The 22,845-nt window shown below is 59.9% G+C and overlaps 2 protein-coding genes and 1 long non-coding RNA gene across 3 annotated transcripts; all 3 read right to left on the bottom strand.

Moving 5' to 3' along the window:
- Window positions 1-1,779: 1,779 nt before the first annotated feature.
- Window positions 1,780-3,593, bottom strand: LOC128138398 (mucin-3B-like). The gene is made up of 7 exons (XM_052779675.1): window positions 3,548-3,593; window positions 3,382-3,447; window positions 3,119-3,281; window positions 2,724-2,885; window positions 2,377-2,462; window positions 2,207-2,265; window positions 1,780-2,117 (listed from the first exon to the last, which is right to left on the bottom strand). Exons 1-7 carry the CDS (start codon window positions 3,591-3,593, stop codon window positions 2,076-2,078), a joined length of 624 nt encoding a protein of 207 aa, XP_052635635.1. The 3' UTR covers window positions 1,780-2,075.
- A 36-nt stretch (window positions 3,594-3,629) lies between these two features.
- LOC128138401 (uncharacterized) lies at window positions 3,630-4,222 on the bottom strand. Its single transcript, XR_008233996.1, has 3 exons — window positions 4,110-4,222; window positions 3,851-3,909; window positions 3,630-3,730 (listed from the first exon to the last, which is right to left on the bottom strand). It is a non-coding gene; the product is annotated as an uncharacterized LOC128138401 (long non-coding RNA).
- Window positions 4,223-16,978: 12,756 nt separating this feature from the next.
- LOC128138402 (mucin-3B-like) lies at window positions 16,979-18,305 on the bottom strand. The gene is made up of 6 exons (XM_052779679.1): window positions 18,243-18,305; window positions 17,965-18,127; window positions 17,689-17,838; window positions 17,469-17,575; window positions 17,314-17,372; window positions 16,979-17,191 (listed from the first exon to the last, which is right to left on the bottom strand). Exons 1-6 carry the CDS (start codon window positions 18,265-18,267, stop codon window positions 17,153-17,155), a joined length of 543 nt encoding a protein of 180 aa, XP_052635639.1. The 5' UTR covers window positions 18,268-18,305; the 3' UTR covers window positions 16,979-17,152.
- Window positions 18,306-22,845: the final 4,540 nt, after the last annotated feature.

Genomic DNA, 22,845 nt, shown 5'->3' on the forward strand with positions numbered 1-22,845 from the left:
GGGGGGTCTTGGGATGGCAAGCACCAGGAAAATCCACCATCCTCTTCCTCCTGGAGTGGTTGTTTACAACAGCACTTTTTATTGTTGAATAAAACACTTAATTTTATTGTCACCTGCCTGTTTCTGCATATTGTCAGGCACACGCAAGGTTGTCCCATGCCCCGGGGCGGGCGGGTGAGGGGGATGTGGGCTTGGCTGAAGGATGGGGCTGGTGGTGGGATGCAAATCAGACCAAAACTGCCCCCAAACCAGGAAGGGAAGACATTCCGGGTGAGTTAATTGCTGTGTGAGCAATTAGGAATTGCCGTTGGGTCACCCCAAAGGTGCAAGTCCAATGAGTGACGCACATGGGAGAATTTGTCCTTGTCCCCACCCCTGGGGTTAAATATCAGCCCGGAGGTTCATCCGCGCCTCCTTCCCACCCTCCCCATGGGGCAGGGGACAAAGGGCTGTGGGGTGGAGGACAGCTGGGGTGGCTTTGGAGGGGGGGGGGAAGGACATTGAGAGGGTCCCAAGGTGGTACCACCCATGGATGAAGTGAGTTTGGGCAGGGAGAGACGTGAGGACATGACCCTGGAGGTGAGGTCATGGCCTGAAAGCACCAACGGGTGCGAGGCTGTGACCTGTCCCGTGATGACAATTAGAGAAGTCACCTCCCTAAAAGTGGGGTCATGACCCTAAAAGTGCTCACAGGAACAGGACGAGGACCCCTGGTACGGGGTCAGAGCCCCCCTGAAGAGGGTCTGGGCTCTCCCACAGTGCTGGGAACCACCTGGACATCGGGGAACACGGAGGTGTCAGGGGACACGTCGGCCACCTCTGAGCCATCCACCACCGTGAGCAGGTTGAGCTCTGCAGCCACTGCTGACATCGCCAGCCCTACGAGCCCTGTTAACCCCACGTGCTCTCCTAGCCCCACAAGACCTTGCAGCCCTCGGACCCCCACAAGTCCTGGTAGCTCTAGAACTACTACATCAGGCAGCACAACTCCAGTGACCACCACCTCCTCTACCACTACGACCCCCACCAACCCCACCACTACGACCGCCCCCACGACCACCCCAATCACCAACCCCATCACTGCGACCACCCCAACCACCAACCCCATCACTACGACCACCCCAACCACCAACCCCACCACCGCGACCACCCCAACCACAACCCCACCACTACGACCACCCCAACCACTACGACCACCACCACCAACCCCACCACTACAACCACCCCTACCGCCATGACCCCCCCCACCCCTACGACCACCCCCACCACTGTCCCTACCCCTACGACCGCGGAGAGATGGGAAAGGTGGAAGCGTGCCCAAGTTCACATGCCGTCGCTCGGCCCCCGGCCAACTCACACCCCGCCCTGTCCCTGAGCACTAAATTTAGCAATTTATTATTATTTTTTTCCCACCCTACCCAGCAGCTGGGAGGTGTCGGGGATGGGGACAAAGTCCAAATACCCTGGGGGAGGTGTGGGCAGGTGTGGCCCCAACCCTTCCTGGCAGGTCCTGGTGTGGGGTAGGAGGGTCTCCCTTTTGGGCAGCAAGGTGGGGGTGGTGTGGGGGGGTGTTGGGGGGGGTGTCACCCCGAGAAAGGCCTGAAAAAGGGGCCGTAATGGCCTCTTGCCCCACCCCGAGCCTATATTGGGGTTGTCCTAGTACAAATCAGTATCACCAGAGCCACTCTAGTGTCTTTATTGGGAAGAAAGAGGGCGTCCAGATCCAGTTTTGGGGGGGGCTTGAAGTGAACTCACTTGAAGTGAGTTCGGGGAGGGAGGGAAGCGAGGACATGATGCTGGAGGTGAGGTCATGGCCCAAAAGTGCCACCAAGTGTGAGGTCATGACCTGTCCAGTCATGATAATTAGTGAAGTCACCACCCTAAAAAGTGGGGTCACCACCCTAAAAGTGCTCCCAAGAACAGGACAAGGACCCCCGGTACGGGGTCAAGGACCTCCCCACCCCAAAGAGGGTCCGGGCTCTCTCACAGTGCTGGGGCAGACCCCCGTCCTGGCAGCGATGCCCATGGCGGGGGGGTGGAAATGACCTTCCTGGTGCCCCCCACCCTACAACGGCTCAATGCTGCGTGACAAACTTTGGCCTCGAGACCTGGACCTGCTGGGATATGGGGTGGGGAGTCAGCAGGAATTGGGGTGTCCCCACACGCCCTGTGTCCCACCGCGGTGGGGTTGGCGGGGGGAACTCACCGGTGCCGACGTGTCCACGGAGTCAAGGTTGACCCAAAAGTTGTCCTCAAGCTGGGCGTCTGTTGGGATGAGGGGGTTCAGCAGGGATGCTCGGGGTGGGGATGGGGGGGTACAAGCCAGCTCTCCCAACCCCACAGGGTCACCAGGGACCCCCCCCACCCTCCACCCACCTTGGTTCTGGAAGGTGAAGCTTCCTGGCAGGCTCCACGCCTGGGCCGTGTCCTCGTACCACCTCTGCTTCATTGTCTTCTGGGTGCTGGAGACAAGGGGTGGGAGATGCATGTGGGTCACCACCAGCAGGTCCATCCCTTGCCTGCACCCACCGGTTCCTCCACCTCCTCCCCAAGGTCCTCCCCACCCCTGGGACCACGCCGCCGGGCTTTCTCCAAGATGAGGAACATCTCGCATAACACGTTTCAAAAAAAATAGAAATCAATGGCTCAGTGAGATCTCCCACCCCAGGGAGGGCATCGGAGTCAGAACCCCAAACCCACCATCACCACCTCTCCCCCATCACCTGTAAAACCTTCTGGTCCTCTGAGCTCGGAAGAGGAAGATGGAGAGTACGATGACCATCGTGGCCAGAACCGCCACGGCCAAGCCCAGCCCCACCGCCAGCTTGCTGACCCGGGTCTTACAGTGATCGTCTTGGTACCAGTAGATATCAGTCTCATAGCAGCTGTGGGGAGGGGATGGGGGGGTCAACACAAGGCTGGGATGCCCAGAAGCAACCACCCAACCCATTTTTGCAAACTCAAGCCCTGCTTGGAGCAAACCCCTGCTCCAATCCAGGGTTTTTGACCCATTTCCATGTCAAGAGGGGCTTGGAGACGGGCACAGAGGTGCACCAGAAGGGTTGGATGCATATGGGATGGTTTTGGAGGTGGGTGATGGTTTTACTGCAGCCCCTACAAGCACTGTGGACCCCTCAGGGAGAGCTGGCACTGCCCCTTGTTGCAGTTGATGGTGCCGGGGGTGCCCGGGGTGCAGTTGGATATGCAGTAGAAACCAGAGTTCGTCAGATTGGGAAAGTAATAGTCCTGGTAGCCCTCAGGCACTATCTGCCGGCAGAAGGCTGGAAGAGGAAAGAGAGGTGGGTTGGGGGGGATGCCAGCCACCCCAAACCTGGCTGCATTCCCCCCCCGCCCCGCAGCGTGGCAGCCCCATCCGCTCACCCTCTTCACTGAAGTTGAGCGAACTGTTGCCGACCACCACGTCGGAGGAGTCGAAGCACAGCTCACCTGCAAAAGAGGTAACACGGGGGACGTGCCCCACAGCCCACTCCCAGGGGTGACCGTGAGGTTTCGGGTGGGTGGGAAGCTGTCCCCTACCCCATGGGACGCCCAACTCCTCCCCGTGCCCTTGCTGGGAGGTTCACAGGTACCATTTACGCAGTTCTGCTGCGCCGCTGCCGTGCGAATCTCTCCCCGCAGGTCTGCCGTGATGTTGCGGAGCTTCTCCTGGGTTTGGGCGGTCACCAGCAAGGAGATGATGACGACGTGCTTCACCACCACGCTGCCAGGCCTGGTGGGAAAAGCCACCATCCAGTTGCAAATGCTCTTTTCCCAAGGGATTACCCCAGCTCCTGGGGAGCGGGGCCGGTTTGTCCACCCCAATACCCTCTCCCCATTGACCGGCACTCACATCAGACGCAGGACCTGGATGCCCTTGTAGCCCTGAATGTTGCCATAGACCATGTTCATCTGGAAGAGAAGAGGTCTCCAGGGGGAATGCTGGTGTCCCAGTCCCTTCCCCTTCCTCCTGGACCTCCCTGGGGCCCCCCCAAATACATCCCAGAGAAGATCATGCAGAGAGACCCCCACAGCTTGCGGCACCCATGGAATGCATTTGGATGCACAACCAGGCACATCGTGACCCCAGGTAGGGTCCCGCGTCCCTTTACCTGCTCCGTGAAGTTCTTGACAAACTGCAAGTAGGCAGAAGAGCTGATGTTTCGGAGGTCGTCGGTGAACTCCCGGTTGGTGACCCGCAGCTCCACCTGCACTGTCCCGTTTGTCACTTTTGGGGAAGGGCGGGATGCAAGTCAAGACCAGGACATGAAGAAGACAGGAGGAGACAGTTCTTTCCTGGCAGGAGGGGCCCCAATATCTCCATTTAACACCCATGGCTTTAGGGTTTGTTGCAAAGGAGCCGAGAGAAATTTCCTCCAGCTGTTGCAAGCAGTCAGGGGCTTATCTAGACATCAGCAGCCCGTCTTCTCCTCGGGACACAGGCATCAACCCCTCCACTAACTCTTCAACGTTACTGCTGGGCATCACACGCTTGAGCTCGTTAGGGCACTAATGACCCTTAATTGCCCCAGTTGGCCTCACCCAGGACCTCCATCCTCTGCTCCTTGACCCAGGAGCTTCCCACCACACCCAAAGCTTGTTTGAGCTCTGTTGAGGGTGATCAACCTCCAGACCCATCTCCGATCCCAGCTCCTGGTTGTAGCTTGGACCTGCGCCGTTGCCCCATCCCCTGCTCTTGCTGTCTGGTCCCCTGGCACGGATCCTGGTCCTGCCTCACCCACGGTGGTCAGTAGAGGCTGTAATCATCACCTCTGCCCACATTTTTGGGTGCTGTGGGACTGTGCCCTGGTTAGGGAGACCGTTGCTTGTGCTACGGTCACTCTTGGTTCATCCTTCCCTCCTTGGAGAACCCCCCACTGTTGCTCCTTCCCCGGAAGATTTTGTCCCGCACTGGATGAACCCCAACGAGAAGGATTTCCTACCAGCATTTGTTTCGATGGTGTTACTGACATCATCACACGTGTCACCCATGAAACCGATGGGGCACTTGCAGCTGCCGTCCACCCAAGTACCTCCATTATTGCAGATCCCTGGAAAAAACCAAGCCAAGGAAGTGATACAAAATGAAGGGGGAGGAATCTGGCTGTTGCGTCTGGAGCAAAAAGTGGGGTGGCACGTACCAGGGGTGGTGGTGGTGGGAGGTGAACTCGTGGTGGACGTGATGGATGAAGAATTGTTGACCGTTGAACTGGTCGTGGTGGTGGTGGGAGGTGAAGTCATGTTGTTAGGACATGAAACCGTGGTGGATGTGATGGACGAAGAGTGGTCGACAGTAGAACTGGTCATGGTGGTGGTGGGAGGTGAAGTCATGCTGTTGGGATGTGAAATTGTGGTGGATGTGGTGGATATGGTGGATGAAGAATGGTTGACAGTAAAACTGGTTGTGTTGGTGGTGGGAGGCAAAGTCACATTGTCGGGACGTGAAATCGTGGTGGATATGGTGGATGAAGAGTGGTCGACAGTAGAACTGGTCATGGTGGTGGGAGGCAAAGTCACATTGTCGGGACGTGAAATCGTGGTGGATATGGTGGATGAAGAGTGGTCAAGAGTAGAACTGGTCCCATTGGTGGCCACAGCGGTGGCGATGGTGATGGAAGATGAGTTGGTGGAGGGTGCGGAAGTCCTGGAAGCTGTCATGGTGAGTGCAGAGGAATTTGGTGCCATCATGGTAGATGCAGAGGTGCTGGTGGCTGTGGTGAGTACAGAGGTGCTGAAGGCTGTTGTCATGGGTGCAGAGGTGGTGGTGGCCACGGTGGGAGCAGAAGGGGTGGTGGCCATGGTGGGTGCAGATGGGCTGAGGTCTGCGGATGGTTCAGAGGTGCTGGTACCTGTGGTGGGTGCAGGGGTGCTGGTGACCACGACGGTTGAGGAGGTCGTGGTGGCCACAGTGGGAGAAGAGGTTCTGGGGTCCCTGTTGGGAGTCGATGTGCTGGAAGAAGTAGAAGCTGCGTATGCGCTGGTGGCCACAGGGGAAGCAGAGGTGGCGGTGATGGTTACAGAGGTGCTGGTGAGCATGGTGGGAGACTTGGTGCCGGTGGCCGTGGAATTTTCAGAGGTGCTGGTACCTGTGGAGGGTTCAGAGGTGCTGGTGGCTGTGGCAAGTGCAGAGCTCATGGTGGTTTTGTTGGGTGCAGAGGTGCTGGTAGCCGTGGAGGGTGCAGGGGTGCTGGTGTTGGTAGTGGTAACAGACGTGGTTGTGTTGGTGGTGGAGAAAGAGGTGATGGAGGCCGTCATGGTGGGCGCAGAGGTGCTGGTGGGCATGGTGGTTGTGAAGGTGCTGGTGTCAGTAGTGATAAGAGAGGTGGTGGTGACGGTGGTGGGCAAAGAGGTGCTGGAGGCCATCATGGTCGCTGCAGAGGTGCTGGTGGTTGTCATGGTTAGTGCAGAGGTGCTGGGGACTGTTGTGATGGGTGCAGAGGTGCTGGTGGGCATCATGGTGGTGGTGGGTGTGGAGGTTGTAGAGGTGCTGGTGGCCATAGATGTTGTAGAGGTGGTGGATGTAGAGATGCTGGTGGGTGTCGTGGTGGTTGTAGAGGTGCTGGTGGGCGTAGATGTTGCAGAGGTGGTGGGTGTAGAGGTGCTGGCGGGCGTCATGGTGGGTGCCGAGGTTCTGGTGTCTGTGATGGGTGCAGAGGTGGCAATGGCTTTGGTGGGTGCTGCAGTGGTGTTGATGGCCCTATCGGAGCTGGTGGCAGTTGCGGTGGGTGCGGTGGGTTGTGTCGCGTTTCCAGAAGCGCCGGCAGAGAGTTGAGGGGCTGCTGGGAAGGAGTTGAGGGAGAACTTCATCCTCCCCTTTCTCCCTGTGGACCCACTGCTGCCATGGGCGCTTGTGCCCCCCAATCCCATCCCACCAGCAGTTCCCACCCTCCTACCCCAAAGCACCCCTTGGACATCCTCCACCCATCTCGCCGATAGCGGGGTACGGGCTCGTGCCGAGGATGCGGAGCATGGGGCTGGGGTGAGGGGTGATGGATGGTGACGACCTTGAGCTGTTACTGCTGGATCGAGCACGGCTCATCCTGGTACGGGGAGGAGGGCGATGGGGAGAACCTTCTCCCCACCACGGTGATGGTGTCCTTCAAATCAAGTTTGTTTTTTTTTCTCGGGATATTTGCCCTGGAAAATTCCCCAGCTTGTTCGAGCATGTTTTAGCTCAAAAAAAAAAAAAAAACCCAAAACACAAACCCAGACAAAAACCTAAATTAAAAAAACCACTCAAACAACAACAAAAAACCTCCCCCCCCCCAAAAGCCACACTCTTACAACAAGCTCCATCTTTCCAGCCCGTTTGCTCTTAATTGACGTTCTCCAGCCTTTCTCCTAAATTAACCTCCCTTATGCAATCAACTTGCCGTCTTCCCTGCTCTTAACGAGGTTTTAAAAGCTCCGGAGGACGCCAGCCGCTGTGCTTGGAGGCGGCGGGGGGGACGACAGACACACCACCCACGCGGGCAGGGGGTGGATTGGCATCGGCGGACGCCGGCTGCGGTGAAGCGGTTGCAGGAGAGGAAGATGAGGATGGATAAGGGATGAAAAGCTGGAGCAGGAGCCGGGGCGGGAGGGTGGTGGTGATGGCGGGGAAAGGAGGGGGGGGGCTCAGCTCTTGGTTGAGCGGGTCGTTGAGGTGGGGGGGGACGGGACACACAGACTTTGGCTCGGATCTGGAGCTGTAGCCACGTCACGGTGGTGGAACCGGACAAGGCTGTGGGTCGGCACTGAGCGTCACCCCTTTGGGGACATCAACCCATGGTGGGGGGGGCTGGCTTAGACCCCCCCCGACCCATCCCTGTGGAGCCCTGTGGTTGGGGTGGGATGGCAGGTTGGAGAAGGGGGGGTGGGGTGTCTTTTTTGGCCAGGGATGGAGATGGTGGGAGGCACAGGGGGACCCCATGGAGAAACCCAGGAGGAGATGGCACCCCCCGTCCCAACTTGTGGCACCCCCTCTGTCCCCCCAAAACACCCAAGGAAAGCCCCCCCCCCAAAAAGCCCTACTCACTCATTCTGCCACCAGGGAGGAGGAAGAGGAAGAAGAAGGGGAGAGGAAAGCTGGAAACCTTCATCTTCTTCACTGATCCCACGCTGGCAGCACCCCAGAGCCCCACCGGCGCCGGGAGGGGGCAGATTGCTGCCAAAAAACCTTTGCCCCGCGGTGGGCAGGAAGCAAATGGCGTACCCCGTTCGATGAGCCGCGGCTGTTGAGTTGCCAAGGTTCTCCCAAAAAAACCCGCTCGGGGCTGTTGGGACGTCGTCGGGACATCATTGGGTGTCATTTTCCCCAGGGTGGGGCTGAAGCCAAAGCCAAATCTAACCCCGCGCCATCACCAAGACGGGCACGGGCGGCACCTGATGCACATCACCGGTGGGGAAAATGGGGACCCTCTGCAACCACCCCCCACCAAGACCTACCCAAAAATCTTTGGCTGCCCTCCTCTTGCTTTCCCTCCCGCCCCTGCGCACACCAGCGACCGGGGAAGGGCCCTTTTCCACCCAGAAAACAAACACCGGTAATCTCTCTGGCTGGCACCCGGGGCGGTGGGAGGGGTGAGGAGACGCTGGGCAGGGTGGATGATATTTTGTTGTGCCAGAGGACAAATTTTTATTGTATTTCTGGATGGGCAGGTGTCGGCTGGGTGTTCCTCCCCGCTGGTGTTTGGCAAACAAGCGTTTTGTAGAATTTCTTCCTCCTCCGGTCACGGTTGGGTCTTTCCGCATTATTTCCAGCCCTGGCTGGGGGCATGGCCCTGGGCATCCCCCTCCAAATCCGGCCTTGACCCCCAAAACCCCAACTGTGACCTCCAAGACCCCAACTGTGACCCCCCAAACCCCAACCATGGCCTTCAATTCCCCAGCCATGACCCCCCCAAACCCCAACTGTGAGCCCCAACACCCCGATCATGACCTCCAAGACCCCAACCATGACCCCAAAATCCTAGCTGTGACCCCCCAAACCCTAACCGTGACCCCCAAAACCCCAACCATGACCCCCCAAGACCCCAACGGTGACCTCCAAGACCCCAACCATGACCCCCAGCCCCAAATCTTGATCGCCCCAAGTGGTCAGTGGCATTGGCACCCTGCCTTTGGGAATTATTGTCCCCCCCCCGCCCCTCCCCCCCGCCCCCCCCCCCCAACCCCATCTTTCCAGGTTATTTTTCAGGAGGTGAAATAAATACGTTAATAAATATAATTTCCACCAAGATAAGGATTATCTGGCTCAGGTGAGGTGTCGTGAGCCGGATTGAGCCCCAACCGGGTGCAGGGGGGGGGTCCTCTCCAGTGAGGAGCCCCCCAGGACCACAGGGCCCCCCCCGCTCTCTTGCAGAGGAATCCCATCCCACCCGCTTTTACCCCAAAAATGAGAAATGCTGGGGGGGGGGGGGGGGGGGGAGGGCATTCATCACCTCCCCTTTCTGGAGGGGCTGAGGTTTTCAGTGCCAAGGGTCCTGCCCAGTGTGGGGCACCAAGGTAACCTCAACCACCGCCCCCCCAGCTATTTTTTGGACGTGGGGGTGTCACAGGGATGCTGCATCTCTTGCCGGCACCTGCAAGAGGGAGCAGTGAGGATGGGGTGTCCCCCCCCCACCTCACCCCAGCATCCACAGTGCCGGCTGCGGCATCGGCGCTGCCCGAGCACCTACCGGCGTGGTGGGCGCTGCGTTGGGTGTGTAGGAGCTGTGTCCATATGGGTCTGGAAGAGAAAGGAGGGTGAGGGTCTCACAAGGGTGGGGGGTATCTCGCCACTAAGGGGGTGGTTTGTTTTGCCCCCCACCCCAATGGGTCTCACCTTCCAGGGGCGTGGAGCCTCTGCCATTCACGTGGTAGATGCCGGTGGCACGGCTGTTGCGCCTGCTGTCCATCCAGCTGCTGTCCTCACTGGTCATGCTGTAGAGCCGGGAACCGGTGAGCCCCACAGGTCTTGTGTGTGGGGCTGTGGTGGGGCCCGGGGGGTTGGGGTGGCGGGGGGGAAGATGCTGGAGCTCAGGGGCTCCAGCGTTGGGGTCTCAGCCCTCCCTGGGGTTGGGGAGTTGAAGCCTCCCCCCCGCCATGGGGAAAAGCTGCTGCCTCCTCCAAAATTTTGGTGAAGGGACGCATCGGAGGGCAGCCCAGCTCGGTACCACCCCCACGTCTCCTCCCTGGATCCCCAGCCCTTTCACCTGCCACCAGCAGATTCCTTCTTCCCTTTGGCCAAGCAGGTGGTGAGGACGATGCAAAGGATGAGGAGGATGAGGAGGGTCAGTCCCAGCCCCAGCCCCACACCCAGCCCCAGCCCCAGTTTGCTGACGTGGGTCTGGCAGCGGTCGCCGGATGTCAAGTACCAAGGCACGTCCGGGCAGCTGCGGGGTAACACGTCATGGGCAGGGGCCGCTCTCCCCGGATCTGGCCCAGGGCGGAGGTTGGGGATTGGGATTCTCCAAGAAACCCACCGGGTTCCCAGGGCCCTTCCCAGAGCTGGGGAGAACCCGAAAGACCCAGCCCCACGTCCATGGGTTGGGATTGGGGTTTGGGGTTGTGGTCAAGGCCTTTTGGGGGGTCAAGGGTTGGGTTTGGAGGGCAAGGGTTGGGGCGTTGGGCTCAAGGTTTGGGTCTTGGGGGTCAAGAGTTGGGGTTTGGGGTGAAGGATTGGGGTTCAGGTTACCACCGGGGTTAGGGCTTGGGTTGGGTTAAGGGTCAGGTGAGGGTTAAGAGGTTAATGGTATGACTGGGTGCAGGTTTGGGTTAGGGCTGGGGTTAAGATTAGGGTCGTCATTAAGTTTAGGACTGGAATCAGGTTCACAGTCAGCGTTATGGGGAGGTTTGGGCCTGGGTGGGGGTTCAAAACTGGGAGTACGGTGGGAATTATGGGTAAGGGACGGGGACGGGTGAGGTTTGGGTCCACTCACAAGCATTGGGGTCCCTCCAGCGTCACCCGGCAAAGCCCACTGTCGCAGTTGATGGAGCCGGGGACGTTGAGGGTGCAGTTGGTGATGCAGAGGAGGCTGTTCTGCATGCGGTAGGGATAGTAATACTGGCTGAAGTTGGCCGGCGTGTACTTTTTGCAGAGCTCTGGAGAAGAGAAGCACCAGTTGGGTGAGTCCTGACCCCATTCCACTCCCCGTGGTGTCCCAGTCACCCGTGCTCACCCGTGGCGTTGAGCACCGACACATTGGTGTGGGCAGTTCTGGAGGAGGACGTGCTGAAGCAGAGGCCTTCTGGGAGAAGGAAGAGTGGGGAGCGGTCACGGGAGGTCCCCAGAGATGTGGGCGACCAACCCTGACCAGCAGTGGGTCGCTTGGCACCTACCTGTGGAGTGGCTGCAGTTTTGGCCCTGAGCTGCGGTGTTGGCAGCCTCCAGCAGCTTCTGGGCTTGGTGGTCAAGGCTGGTGGTGGGCTTGCCTCCGGCTGGTGGGTGCAGCAGCACTTTGTAGTTCACCACCACACTGCCTCTTCTGTGGGGCAGCAAGAGCATTGGCATGGGGTGTGGGGTTCCTCATCCCATCCCATCCCATCCCATCCCATCCCATCCCATCCCATGGGTTCCCCATCCCATCCCATCTCATCTCATCCCTTCCCAACCCATTCTGAGGGTTCCTCATCCCATCCCATCCCCACCACACTCACGTCAGGCTCAGGACCTGGGTGCCACGGTAGCTGGAGACGTTGCGGTAGATCCGGTCCATCTAGGGACAGAGAGACACGTGTCACCAGTGGGGCTGGGCTGGGTGGTCCCTTGGGCCGGTCCCGGTGGCCCCTCAATGGCTGGGGGGAGGAGCCAGCGATGGCCGCACCGTCCGGCTGAACTCAGCCACGAAGCTGCGATAGGCGGTAGACGAGTCGTCCCCCATGTCCTTGGAGAAGTTCCGGTTGGTGATGCGTGCCGTCATCATCACGGAGAGGCCCAGCTCTTTGTGAAAGGGGGTGGGATGCCCGTGAGATGGGGACGTCCCATGGGGTGTCCCTCTCGGGGACAGGGCGGGGGGGACGGGGCGGGGGCTCCCTCTCTCCCTTACCTGCCGTTATGTTGATGGTCGGCGCCGCGAACTGGCAGCGTTCTCCTTCCACATTTGGGGGGCAGACGCAACCCAACCCCGTCCAGCGACCCCTGTTCTGGCAGGGATCTGTGGGAAGAAGGACACAAGGATTCATGGGTCATCGTCCCCCCCCCCATTTGCCTGCTTGCACCCCCCTTTCCCCCCTCCCATGATGTCCAGCACCCTGCGTCCCCTCCCAGATCCACCCAATTGGGTGCACCATCACCATGGCCTCACCAGTTTTTTTTGGGGGGGGACAGACAGGGAGAAAAGCAGTGCCTGGTCCCAACGGTGTGTCCCCCTTGGTGGAGGGGGGTTAACACCGAGGCTTCAAGGGTGCAAACCCCTTTGGGTGGGGGGGGTCCTCTCCCAGAAGTGACTGGGGTGGGGGTCTTTGCAGAGCATCCATGCTGCAGAAGACCCACCAACCTGCGGTGGTAGAGATGGGCATGGCGGTGGTTCTCCTGGTGCTCCCCGGTGCAGCTGTGCTCCTCGTAGGGTGATCCGGTGTTGCCGGGGAGGTGGTGGTTCTTCTGGAGGTAGGGACAACGGCGGTGTCGTTGTACTCGCACCGCGGGCCGTAAAACCCTCTGGGGCAGTAGCACTCGGTGCCCACGGCTGTGCCGCCATTTCGGCAAGCCGTGGTTTCATCGCTGGTGTTGCAACGGGGCCCCGATCGCCCCGGCGGGCAGATGCACCGGTTGCCCACTGCCGTGCTACCATCGGCGCACCGGTCAGTGACATCCTCCGTCTCACAAGTGGGGCCGGAGTAGCCGGGCCGGCAGAGGCATTCGGTCAAGTTGGCGACGCCACCGTTTTGGCAGATGACTGGAAGAGAGGTGGGGGGGCGCGCAGAAGGACTTGGTGAGGGGACCCAGGCGTCCTGGCCTCACCACCCCCCCCAACTCCGATCCTTCAGGATCGTAGACCCACATCCATCCTTATTCGCCCCCCCTTTATCCCCTTGTCCCAGGAGACCCCCGGGAAGGAGACCTCCACCCCATGCCAGGACACCCATCAACCACCGGGCTGGACCCACATCCAGACTTCTCTCCCTCCTCTTCCTCCTCCCTGCCATCCTGGAAGACCCCCACATCCCTCTTGGCCCTGGAAAGGAGACGCCATGCCACCCCGCCCCAAGGACCCCACGCCAGGACACCCACTAGCCGGAGGGCTGGATCCGTGCGGGAGGTAGAGGCAGAGGACGGGCAGGGTGGTGTTGGTGATGGTGGTGGTGGCTCTGCTGGTTGAAGGCGACCAGGTGGTAATGGTGGTGGAGCCAGGACCCGATGTCGTGGTGGGCACCGTGGTGTTGGGAGGGGACAGGGACGTCACCGCTGCGGTCTTGATGGCAGGGCTGGTGCAGTTCCCGGAGCATGTCGTGGTCTTATCCAAGGGGAGCGTGTGGGTGGCATTGGGCTGAGCCGGCGCTGGGGTGGCAGAGGTGTTGGTGGGAGCGGTTGGGAGCGTGCCCGTGGTGTTGCTTTCCGTGGGGTTGGTGTTGCTCTCTGGGGGGGTGGCTGTGGTATTGCTTTCCACAGGGATGGCTGTGGTGTTGCTTTCCATGGCCATGGCGTGGTTTTCCATGGTTGTGGTGGTGTTGTCCATGGCTGTGGTGGTGCTTTCCGTGGTTGTGGTGGTGTTTTCCATGGCCGTGGTGGTGCTTTCCATGGTTGTGGTGGTGCTTTCCATGGCCGTGGTGGTGCTTTCCATGGTTGTGGTGGTGTTTTCCATGGTTGTGGTGTTGTTTTCCACGGTTGTGGTGGTGTTTTCCATGGCCGTGGTGGTGTTTTCCATGGCCGTGGTGGTGCTTTCCATGGCCATGGTGGTGTTTTCCATGGCCGTGGTGGTGCTTTCCATGGTTGTGGTGGTGTTTTCCATGGTTGTGGTGGTGTTTTCCACGGTTGTGGTGGTGTTTTCCATGGCCGTGGTGGTGCTTTCCATGGTTGTGGTGGTGTTTTCCATGGTTGTGGTGGTGTTTTCCACGGTTGTGGTGGTGTTTTCCATGGCCGTGGTGGTGCTTTCCATGGTTGTGGTGGTGTTTTCCATGGTTGTGGTGTTGTTTTCCACGGTTGTGGTGGTGTTTTCCATGGCCGTGGTGGTGTTTTCCATGGCCGTGGTGGTGCTTTCCATGGCCATGGTGGTGTTTTCCATGGCCGTGGTGGTGCTTTCCATGGTTGTGGTGGTGTTTTCCATGGTTGTGGTGTTGTTTTCCACGGTTGTGGTGGTGTTTTCCATGGCCGTGGTGGTGCTTTCCATGGCCATGGTGGTGTTTTCCATGGCCGTGGTGGTGCTTTCCATGGTTGTGGTGGTGTTTTCCATGGTTATGGTGGTGTTTTCCATGGTTGTGGTGTTGTTTTCCACGGTTGTGGTGGTGTTTTCCATGGCCGTGGTGGTGCTTTCCATGGCCATGGTGGTGTTTTCCATGGCCGTGGTGGTGCTTTCCATGGTTGTGGTGGTGTTTTCCATGGTTATGGTGGTGTTTTCCATGGTTGTGGTGGTGTTTTCCATGGCCGTGGTGTTGCTTTCCATGGCCATGGTGGTGCTTTCCATGGTTGTGGTGGTGTTTTCCACGGTTGTGGTGTTGCTTTCCAGGGTAGTCAGGACCGTGGCATGGCTCTCCGTGGGATGCGTCATATGGTCGATGGACAACGCTGACGTGGAGACCTTCTCATCGCCCACTGTGCTTGGACTCCCGGCCGTGGTGGCCACCGTGGTAGTGGATGGGTTGGTGCACTCACACCGGGGTCCCCAGGTTGCCGGGGGGCAGTGGCAGGCCACCCCCCCCAACGTCCCACCATTTAGGCACGAACCGGGTGGTTCTGCGTGCTGGCAGACTTCTCCCCAGTATCCCGGCGGACACACACACGCCGTCCCAAAAGCCGTCGCCCCGTTCTGGCAGGCGCTGGCGGAGTCGCGGTGTTGGCAAAGGGGACCCTGAAATCCCGGCAGGCAGTAGCACTTCGTCCCCACGGCGGTGCCGCCGTTTTGGCAAGCCTTCGCGGGATCACCGATCTCGCAACGGGTGCCGTTGTAACCGGGGGGGCACGCGCATCCCTCTCCCACCGCCGTGCCGCCGTTCTCGCAAGGGGCTGGAAGGTAACTCAGGTTGGGGGGGACATGGGCGCGGGAAATGATGCCAGTCCCGGGGTCCCCCCACTGGAGAAGGGACCCAGGGGACTGGTTCTACCCCCACCTCAACGCTGGTGAGTCAACACCCTCCAACCCGCCTCCCCAGGAGAGGACCCAAGAGTCCGGGGAGGGAGTCGAGGTCCCCCCCCGCCAAAATCTGGCTCTGAGCGGTGCCCAAGGCACTAGGCCCCCACCCAGAGAAGGGAAGAGTGGAACGGGCACCCATAGGGTGACTTTGCCCTTGGAGGGGAGCAGGTGGGGGCACCCTCATGGCCACCCCAGGTTGGGAATGACACCCATGTGCCGGGGGCAGTTGGGTGGTCCGAGTTCTTCGAAGAGGAGCTTCCAGTGGACAGGGAAGGCCAGAAAGAGCCACCCCCCCACCCCCCCAAGGGATTTTTCAGAGGAGGTGGGAAGGGGGTGGGAGAAGGAGGAGAGGGTGGGATGATGCCAACCGGATGGCAATCTCTCCATCTTGTCCCACTCTTACCTGACAGAGCCCCCAAGGGGATGAAGAGGAGGAGGAAGAAGAAGCAACCCAAATCCATCTATCATCCAAAGGAGCAGAAAACCATGGAACGACTGAGCCGGACGCGTCAGCCGTAAGTGATTTTGTGTGCCGAGTTTGGCACAGTCATCAACCGCAAGGTAGGGCCACGTTGGTAAATAACGACTGACTAATTTTTTTCTTGAATCCCAAAAATAGAAAGGGTGGGAGAAGATCTGGACGTCCTCGTGGCATTCCACCTTCCCAGGCAGCTCCGCATCGGCCGCAACGGGCCCAACCCTTGCGCCGGAGACAAGGGAGGGAGGTAACGGCGGTTCCCCTTGCCAAACTGATAAGATTAGGGCAAGACGTGGCGGGTCCCATCTGTTATTGGCACCTACTCGTCCTGCCCTACCTTGGGGTGTTGTCTTCTCCCCAAACCTCCTGGGGACGGACGGACGGACGGACGGATGGACCGAGAAGGGGGTTGGGGTCAAGGGCTCCCTTCCTACCGCATCACCTGCGACGGCTGGCATGCGGCAAAGCCACGTCCGAGTCTCCTCTCCTCTCTGCCCACTGCCAGCCCAGGGGTACAAGTCCTTTGGGTGCTGGGGACACACACCAGTGTCTCCCAGTCCTTCCCAGCGTCTCCCAGTTCGTTCTGGGTGCCACGTGCTCCCCAGTGTATCCTAGTACATCCCAGGGCTCCCCAGTGTCTCCCAGTCCTTCCCAGTGTCTCCCAGTACATCCCAGAGCTCCCCAGTGTGATCTGGGTACCACATGCCCCCCCCCCCAATGTCCTCTGGTGCACCCCAGGGCTGAGCCTCACCCTGAACCCAGAGGTGCTGGGGGGGCCCCCCCCGAGGTGCTGGGCACCCCCAAACCCAATGGGGCTGCTCTATGATGGGGGGGGGTCGAAGTGCCCTCCCCAGTGATTGCTCTGGACTCCCATTATCACCCCCCCCCGCCAAGGGGGAAGGAAACAAGGTAATTAAGATAAGCATGAATATTAATAACAATAAATTTATTATAATACACGATACCAGCATGAAATTGGGGGGGGGGGCGTGGCTCCCTGCACCTCGCCCCAACCTGCACCCCCTGAGGAATCCTGTGCCCCCCCTCCCCAGCTAAAGGGCTTCTCCTCTGTGCCAGGGTTGGGGTGGGGGGGGCATCACCCTCCTGTGAACCTCCCGGGCTCAGCCTGGGTGCCGTGGGTGGTTTCGTGGGTGCTCCCCACCCCCACCCTCAGCGCTGTAGGCTTCATCATCTAAATAAATAATAAATATTGGGAGGGGGCAGGTCGCCCACCCCCCAGTAGCTTGCCCGGCTTTTGGCACGGTCCACATGCCAGTGGTCTGGCCACGCCGGGTGGATTTGGGTCTCCCCTTGGGAGAGAAGACCCGTTGGGTTGAGGTTGGGTGTGGGGGGGTGTGTGTGGGGGTCTCTACTCTTCATTCCCATTGGCGTTTCTTCTGTTGACAGCCGAGACGTCCCCGATGCAGGATCATAGTTGGGTTGTGACTTTTGGCCTGGAGATCTTCATCTGGGCAGGGGGGAGAAGGAGAGGGAAGGGGGTGAGAGGGGTGGGGGGTGGGGGGGGTCTCCCTTGGGTCCTCGGCCAAGGGGAGGGTGGATGGGTGCTGCCAGAGAAGAAGGGGGACGTACCGGGATGGAGGTATCCACCAGCTCCAATGAAGGCGTGAAGTTGTGTGGACGCTCCTCGCCTGTGGGGAGATGGTGGGGCGTGGTTGGGTATCTCGGGGGGGGGTCTTCCCCAAGCGTTGGTGTCCATCGACCTAACTTGGGGTTGGGGGGGTCACCTGTGGTGCTGTCGGTGTCCATGTTGCGGTAGAGGAAGCCATCAGGCGAGTGCCAGGTCAAGCCATCGTCTTCATACCAGTTGCCACCGGTGGAGGGTTGAAGGTCACTGGGTGGGCAATGAGAGGGTCTTTCAGAGTGGGGGGGCAGAGAGCCAGAGGAGGGGGCTCCCCCCCCACCCAGAGAACCCAGGCGTTTGGGTTCCTCTACCTCCGCACGTACTTTCTCCGGCGTCTCCTGACCAGCACCACGATGAGGATGATGCAGCTGACGAGCAACACGGTGGCCACCAGCCCCAACCCCATCGCCAACTTGCTGACTCGCCCGGAGCAATGGGCATCTGTGTACCAGTACAGGGCTTCATCCTGGCAACTGGGGGAAGGAGACAGGATTGTGGCCACCCTCCCCTTCCACCATGCCGGTAGGATGGGAGCAGGGATGCCGGAGACTCCTCCACCAGCCAACCTCGTGGCCGTGGGACCCCGCGGTGGCACTCACAAGCACTGGGGACCAGCCCGGGTGATGTGGCACTGGCCGTAGTGGCAATCCATGGTGCTCGGCATGTTGGGCGTGCAGTTGGTGATGCACTGGATGACGCCCTCCGTGGTCACCGGGTAGTAGAAGTCCCGGTATTCGTCGGGTGCTCGCTGCCAGCAGATCCCTGGGGGGGAGGTTGGAGGGTTAGGGGAGAACGGGGGTGCTGGGGGTGTGTGCTGGGGGGTGGTGGGGTGGGCAAGGAGGTGGTGGGGTGGCAGGAGGTTCCCCAGATGTCTCACCACGCAGGGAAGATGCCTCCGTCATGTTCCTGATGACAGGGTTGGGCGACACGGTGAGGCAGAGGATGGCTGGGGGGGGGAGGAGAGAGAGAGAGAGAGAGAGAAGGCATCAGAGACCCATCCCTGGGTGCTCCAGGTGGGACCCAGGCGTCCGGGGGGGGGGGACATGGAGGGGCACCCACAGGTGTTGTGCTGGCAGGAGCCCTGGCTGGCCTCCGTCTCTTGCAACCTCTTCACCAGCCTCTTCGTGATCTCCTCAAAATTCTCTGTCGTGTTGCTGCTTTTCATGAAGGTGAAGATGACCTCATGCTCCACCACGATGCTGCCAGGTCTTCGGAGAGGGGACACGGTGGGGTTAGAGGGAGCGAATGGGGAGACACCCCCCCACCTCACCCCACCTACTGGGTTCCCTGCCTGTCAGGGACCCCTTACTTGAGGCTGATGATCCTCACGCCCTCGTAGCCGGGGACATTCCCGTAGATCTTCTTTATCTGCAAAGCCAAAGGCTTGCATGAGCCACCACCGAGGGGGACAAGATGGCTGTGGAGGGACAACTCAGTCCCCTGTCCTCACCTCCTTTCGGAAGTGCTCCTCAAAGGAGTGGTAGGTCTCCGACTGGGTGTCCTTCAGCTCCTCCGAGTAGTTGAAGTTGGTGATGGTCACCACCATCTCCATGTCGGCCACGATCGTTCCCGGGTAAGCTAGAGGACACAAGAGATGAAGGAAGGGACGTGGTGGCCCTGGGAGGGGGGGGACAGGACCTCCAGGGAGGTCACGGGGGTGGGTGGGTGGAGGTGGCACTTACGGAGGCCAGTCTCGATGGAGTTGGTGGAGAACTCGCACAAGGGGCCGTAGAAATACAGGGTGCAGAGACACTTGATGCCATCGTAGGTGCCTCCATTCTGGCAGACAACTGGGTGGGGGCAAGGGGGGGTCAGCAGGGCACCCTAGGGGACCCCCAGGGCCAGGGGGACCCACTCGGAGCTGGGTAGGGTGGAGGTGACGCCTGGGGCATGATGGAGGTGGATGTGGGGGGGACACGACTCACCCGAAGGAACGACTGTGCTGGAGGTTGTTGTGGAGGTTGCTTGGGTGGTGGTGGGTGCTGTGGGGATCACTTGGGTGGTGGTGGTGGGTGCTGCCATGGAGGTCACCTCTGTAGAGGTGACAGCAACGGAGGTGGCTCCAGTGGTGGAGATGGCAGTGGAGGAATCTGCTGAGGTGGTGGGCAATGGCGTTGAGGTCCCATCTGTGGCAGTGACAGTGCTTGGGGTGGCTCCTGTGGTGGAGACAGCAGTGGATGAGTCTCCAGAGGTGGTGGGTGAAGCCGTTGAGGTCACTGCTGTAGGTGTGACAGTGTTGGCGGTGGCTGCAGTGGTGGAGACAGTGGTGGAGGTCTGTCCTGAGATGGTAGTGGAAGCCATGGAGGTCCCATCTGTGAAGGTGACAGCAGTGGAGGTGGCTGCAGTGGTGGAAACGGCAGTGGAGGAATCTCCTGAGATGGTAGTGGAAGATATGGAGGTCCCATCTATGGAGGTGACAGTGCTTGGAGTGGCTCCAGTGGTGGAGAAGGAAGTGGATGAGTCTCCGGAGGTGGTGGGTGCTGCTGTTGAGGTCACCTCTGTGGAGGTGACAGTGCTGGCGGTGGCTGCAGTGGTGGACAAGGAAGTGGATGAGTCTCCGGAGGTGGTGGGTGCTGCCGTGGAGGTCACCTCTGTGGAGGTGACAGCAGTGGAGATGACTCCACTGGTCGAGAAGGCAGTAGAGGTCTGTGCTGAGATAGTCGTGGAAGCCATGGAGGTCACCTCTGTGGAGGTGACAGTGCTGGCAGTGGCTCCTGTGGTGGAGACAGCAGTGGATGAGTCTCCAGAGGTGGTGGGTGATGCCGTGGAGGTCACCGCTGTAGGTGTGACAGTGCTGGCGGTGGCTGCAGTGGTGGAGACAGCAGTGGAGGAATCTCCTGAGATGGTGGTGGAAGCCATGGAGGTCACCTCTGTGGAGGTGACAGTGCTGGTGGTGGCTCCCGTGGTGGATAAGGCAGTGGATGAGTCTCTGGAGGTGGTGGGCGATGCCGTGGAGGTCACCTCTGTGGAGGTGACAGCAGTGGAGATGACTCCACTGGTCGAGAAGGCTGTGGAGGTCTGTGCTGAGATAGTCGTGGAAGCCATGGAGGTCACCTCTGTGGAGGTGACAGTGCTGGTGGTGGCTCCCGTGGTGGATAAGGCAGTGGATGAGTCTCTGGAGGTGGTGGGCGATGCCGTGGAGGTCACCTCTGTGGAGGTGACAGCAGTGGAGATGGCTCCAGTGGTTGAGAAGGTAGTGGAGGTCTGTCCTGAGATAGTTGTGGAAGCCATGGAGGTCACCTCTGTGGAGGTGACAGTGCTGGTGGTGGCTCCCGTGGTGGATAAGGCAGTGGATGAGTCTCTGGAGGTGGTGGGCGATGCCGTGGAGGTCACCTCTGTGGAGGTGACAGCAGTGGAGGTGGCTCCCATGGTGGTGATGGCAGTGGAGGAATCTTCTGAGGTGGTGGGTGCTGCCGTTGAGGTCACCTCTGTGGAGGTGGCAGCAGTGGAGATGGCTCCTGTGGTCGAGAAGGCTGTGGACGTCTGTCCTGAGATGGTTGTGGAAGCCATGGAGGACACCTCTGTGGCGGTGACAGTGGTTGGGGTGGCTCCTGTGGTGGAGACAGCAGTGGATGAGTCTCCGGAGGTTGTGGGTGATGCCATTGAGGTCCCATCTGTGGAGGTGACAGCAGTAGACATGGCTCCAGTGGTCGAGAAGTCAGTGGACGTCTGTCCTGAGATAGTTGTGGAAGCCATGGAGGTCACCTCTGTGGAGGTGACAGTGCTGGCGGAGGCTGCAGTGGTGGACAAGGAAGTGGATGAGTCTCCGGAGGTGGTGGGTGCTGCCGTGGAGGTCACCTCTGTGGAGGTGACAGCAGTGGAGATGACTCCACTGGTCGAGAAGGCAGTAGAGGTCTGTGCTGAGATAGTCGTGGAAGCCATGGAGGTCACCTCTGTGGAGGTGACAGTGCCTGAGGTGGCTCCAGTGGTGGAGAAGGAAGTGGATGAGTCTCCAGAGGTTGTGGGGACTGCCACTGAGGTCACCTCTGTGGAGGTGGCAGCAATGGAGGTGGCTCCCGTCGTGGAGATGGCAGTGGAGGAGTCTGCTGAGGTGGTTGTGGAAGCCATGGAGGTCACGTCTGTGGAGGTGACGGTGCTGGTGGTGGCTCCCGTGGTGGATAAGGCAGTGGATGAGTCTCCGGAGGTGGTGGGCGATGCCGTTGAGGTCATGTCTGTGGAGGTGGCAGCAATGGAAGTGGCTCCCGTGGTGGTGACGGCAGTGGAGGAGTCTGCTGAGGTGACCGTGGAAGCCATGGAGGTCACATCTGTGGAGGTGACGGTGCTGGTGGTGGCTGCAGTGGTGGACAAGGCAGTGGATGAGTCTCTGGAGGTGGTGGGCGATGCCGTGGAGGTGGCAGCAGTGGAGGTGGCTCCCATGGTGGTGACGGCAGTGGAGGAATCTTCTGAGGTGGTGGGTGCTGCTGTTGAGGTCACCTCTGTGGAGGTGGCAGCAGTGGAGATGGCTCCTGTGGTCGAGATGGCTATGGAGGTCTGTCCTGAGATAGTCGTGGAAGCCATGGAGGTCACCTCTGTGGAGGTGACAGTGCCTGAGGTGGCTCCAGTGGTCAAGGAAGTGGATGAGTCTCCAGAGGTGGTGGGCGATGCCGTGGAGGTCATGTCTGTGGAGGTGGCAGCAGTGGAGGTGGCTCCCACGGTGGTGACGGCAGTGGAGGAATCTTCTGAGGTGGTGGGTGCTGCCGTTGAGGTCACCTCTGTGGAGGTGGCAGCAGTGGAGGTGGTTCCAGTGGTCAAGAAGGCTGTGGAGGTCTGTCCTGAGATCGTGGTGGAAGCCATGGAGGTCACCTCTGTGGAGGTGACAGTGCTGGCGGTGACTCCAGTGGTCAAGGAAGTGGATGAGTCTCCAGAGGTGGTGGGTGCTGCTGTTGTGGTCATGTCTGAGAACGTGACAGCAGTAGAGGTGACTCCAGTGGTTGAGAAGTCAGTGGAGGTCTGTCCTGAGATGATTGTGGAAGTCACGTCTGTGGAGGTGACAACCGTGGGGGTGGCTCCCGTGGTGGATAAGGCAGTGGATGAGTCTCCGGAGGTGGTGGGTGATGCCGTTGAGGTCACCTCTGTGGAGGTGGCAGCAATGGAAGTGGCTCCCGTGGTGGTGACGGCAGTGGAGGAGTCTGCTGAGGTGGTCGTGGAAGCCATGGAGGTCACATCTGTGGAGGTGACCACCGTGGGGGTCACTCCCGTGGTGGAGACAGCAGTGGATGAGTGTCCAGACGCGGTGGGCAATGCCGTTGAGGTCCCATCTGTGGAGGTGACAGCAGTGGAGATGGCTCCACTGGTCGAGAAGGCAGTAGAGGTCTGTCCTGATATAGTCGTGGAAGCCATGGAGGTCCCGTCTGTGGAGGTGACAGTGCTTGGAGTGGCTCCAGAGGTGGATAAGGCAGTGGATGAGTCTCCAGAGGTGGTGAGGACTGCCATTGAGGTCACCTCTGTGGAGGGTGGCAGCAATGGAGGTGGCTCCCGTG

Source organism: Harpia harpyja, unplaced genomic scaffold (genome assembly GCF_026419915.1).
Source record: "Harpia harpyja isolate bHarHar1 unplaced genomic scaffold, bHarHar1 primary haplotype scaffold_400, whole genome shotgun sequence".
In the NCBI taxonomy this organism is placed as follows: Eukaryota; Metazoa; Chordata; class Aves; order Accipitriformes; family Accipitridae; genus Harpia; species Harpia harpyja.

What these genes read in the sequence shown, in the direction of transcription:
- LOC128138398 (XM_052779675.1), bottom strand. Translation starts at nt 3,593, where the DNA reads ATGGTACCTGTGAACCTCCCAGCAAGGGCACGGGGAGGAGTTGGGC. An exon ending in GGCACGGGGAGGAGTTGGGC is followed by an intron (nt 3,448 to 3,547) that starts GTCCCATGGGGT and finishes CCTCTTTTGCAG; the next exon opens with GTGAGCTGTGCTTCGACTCC. An exon ending in AGGACCAGAAGGTTTTACAG is followed by an intron (nt 2,463 to 2,723) that starts GTGATGGGGGAG and finishes CCTTGTCTCCAG; the next exon opens with CACCCAGAAGACAATGAAGC.
- LOC128138402 (XM_052779679.1), bottom strand. Translation starts at nt 18,267, where the DNA reads ATGACGGAGGCATCTTCCCTGCGTG. An exon ending in GTCAGGAGACGCCGGAGAAA is followed by an intron (nt 17,576 to 17,688) that starts GTACGTGCGGAG and finishes TTGCCCACCCAG; the next exon opens with TGACCTTCAACCCTCCACCG. An exon ending in TGGTGGATACCTCCATCCCG is followed by an intron (nt 17,192 to 17,313) that starts GTACGTCCCCCT and finishes CCCCCTGCCCAG; the next exon opens with ATGAAGATCTCCAGGCCAAA.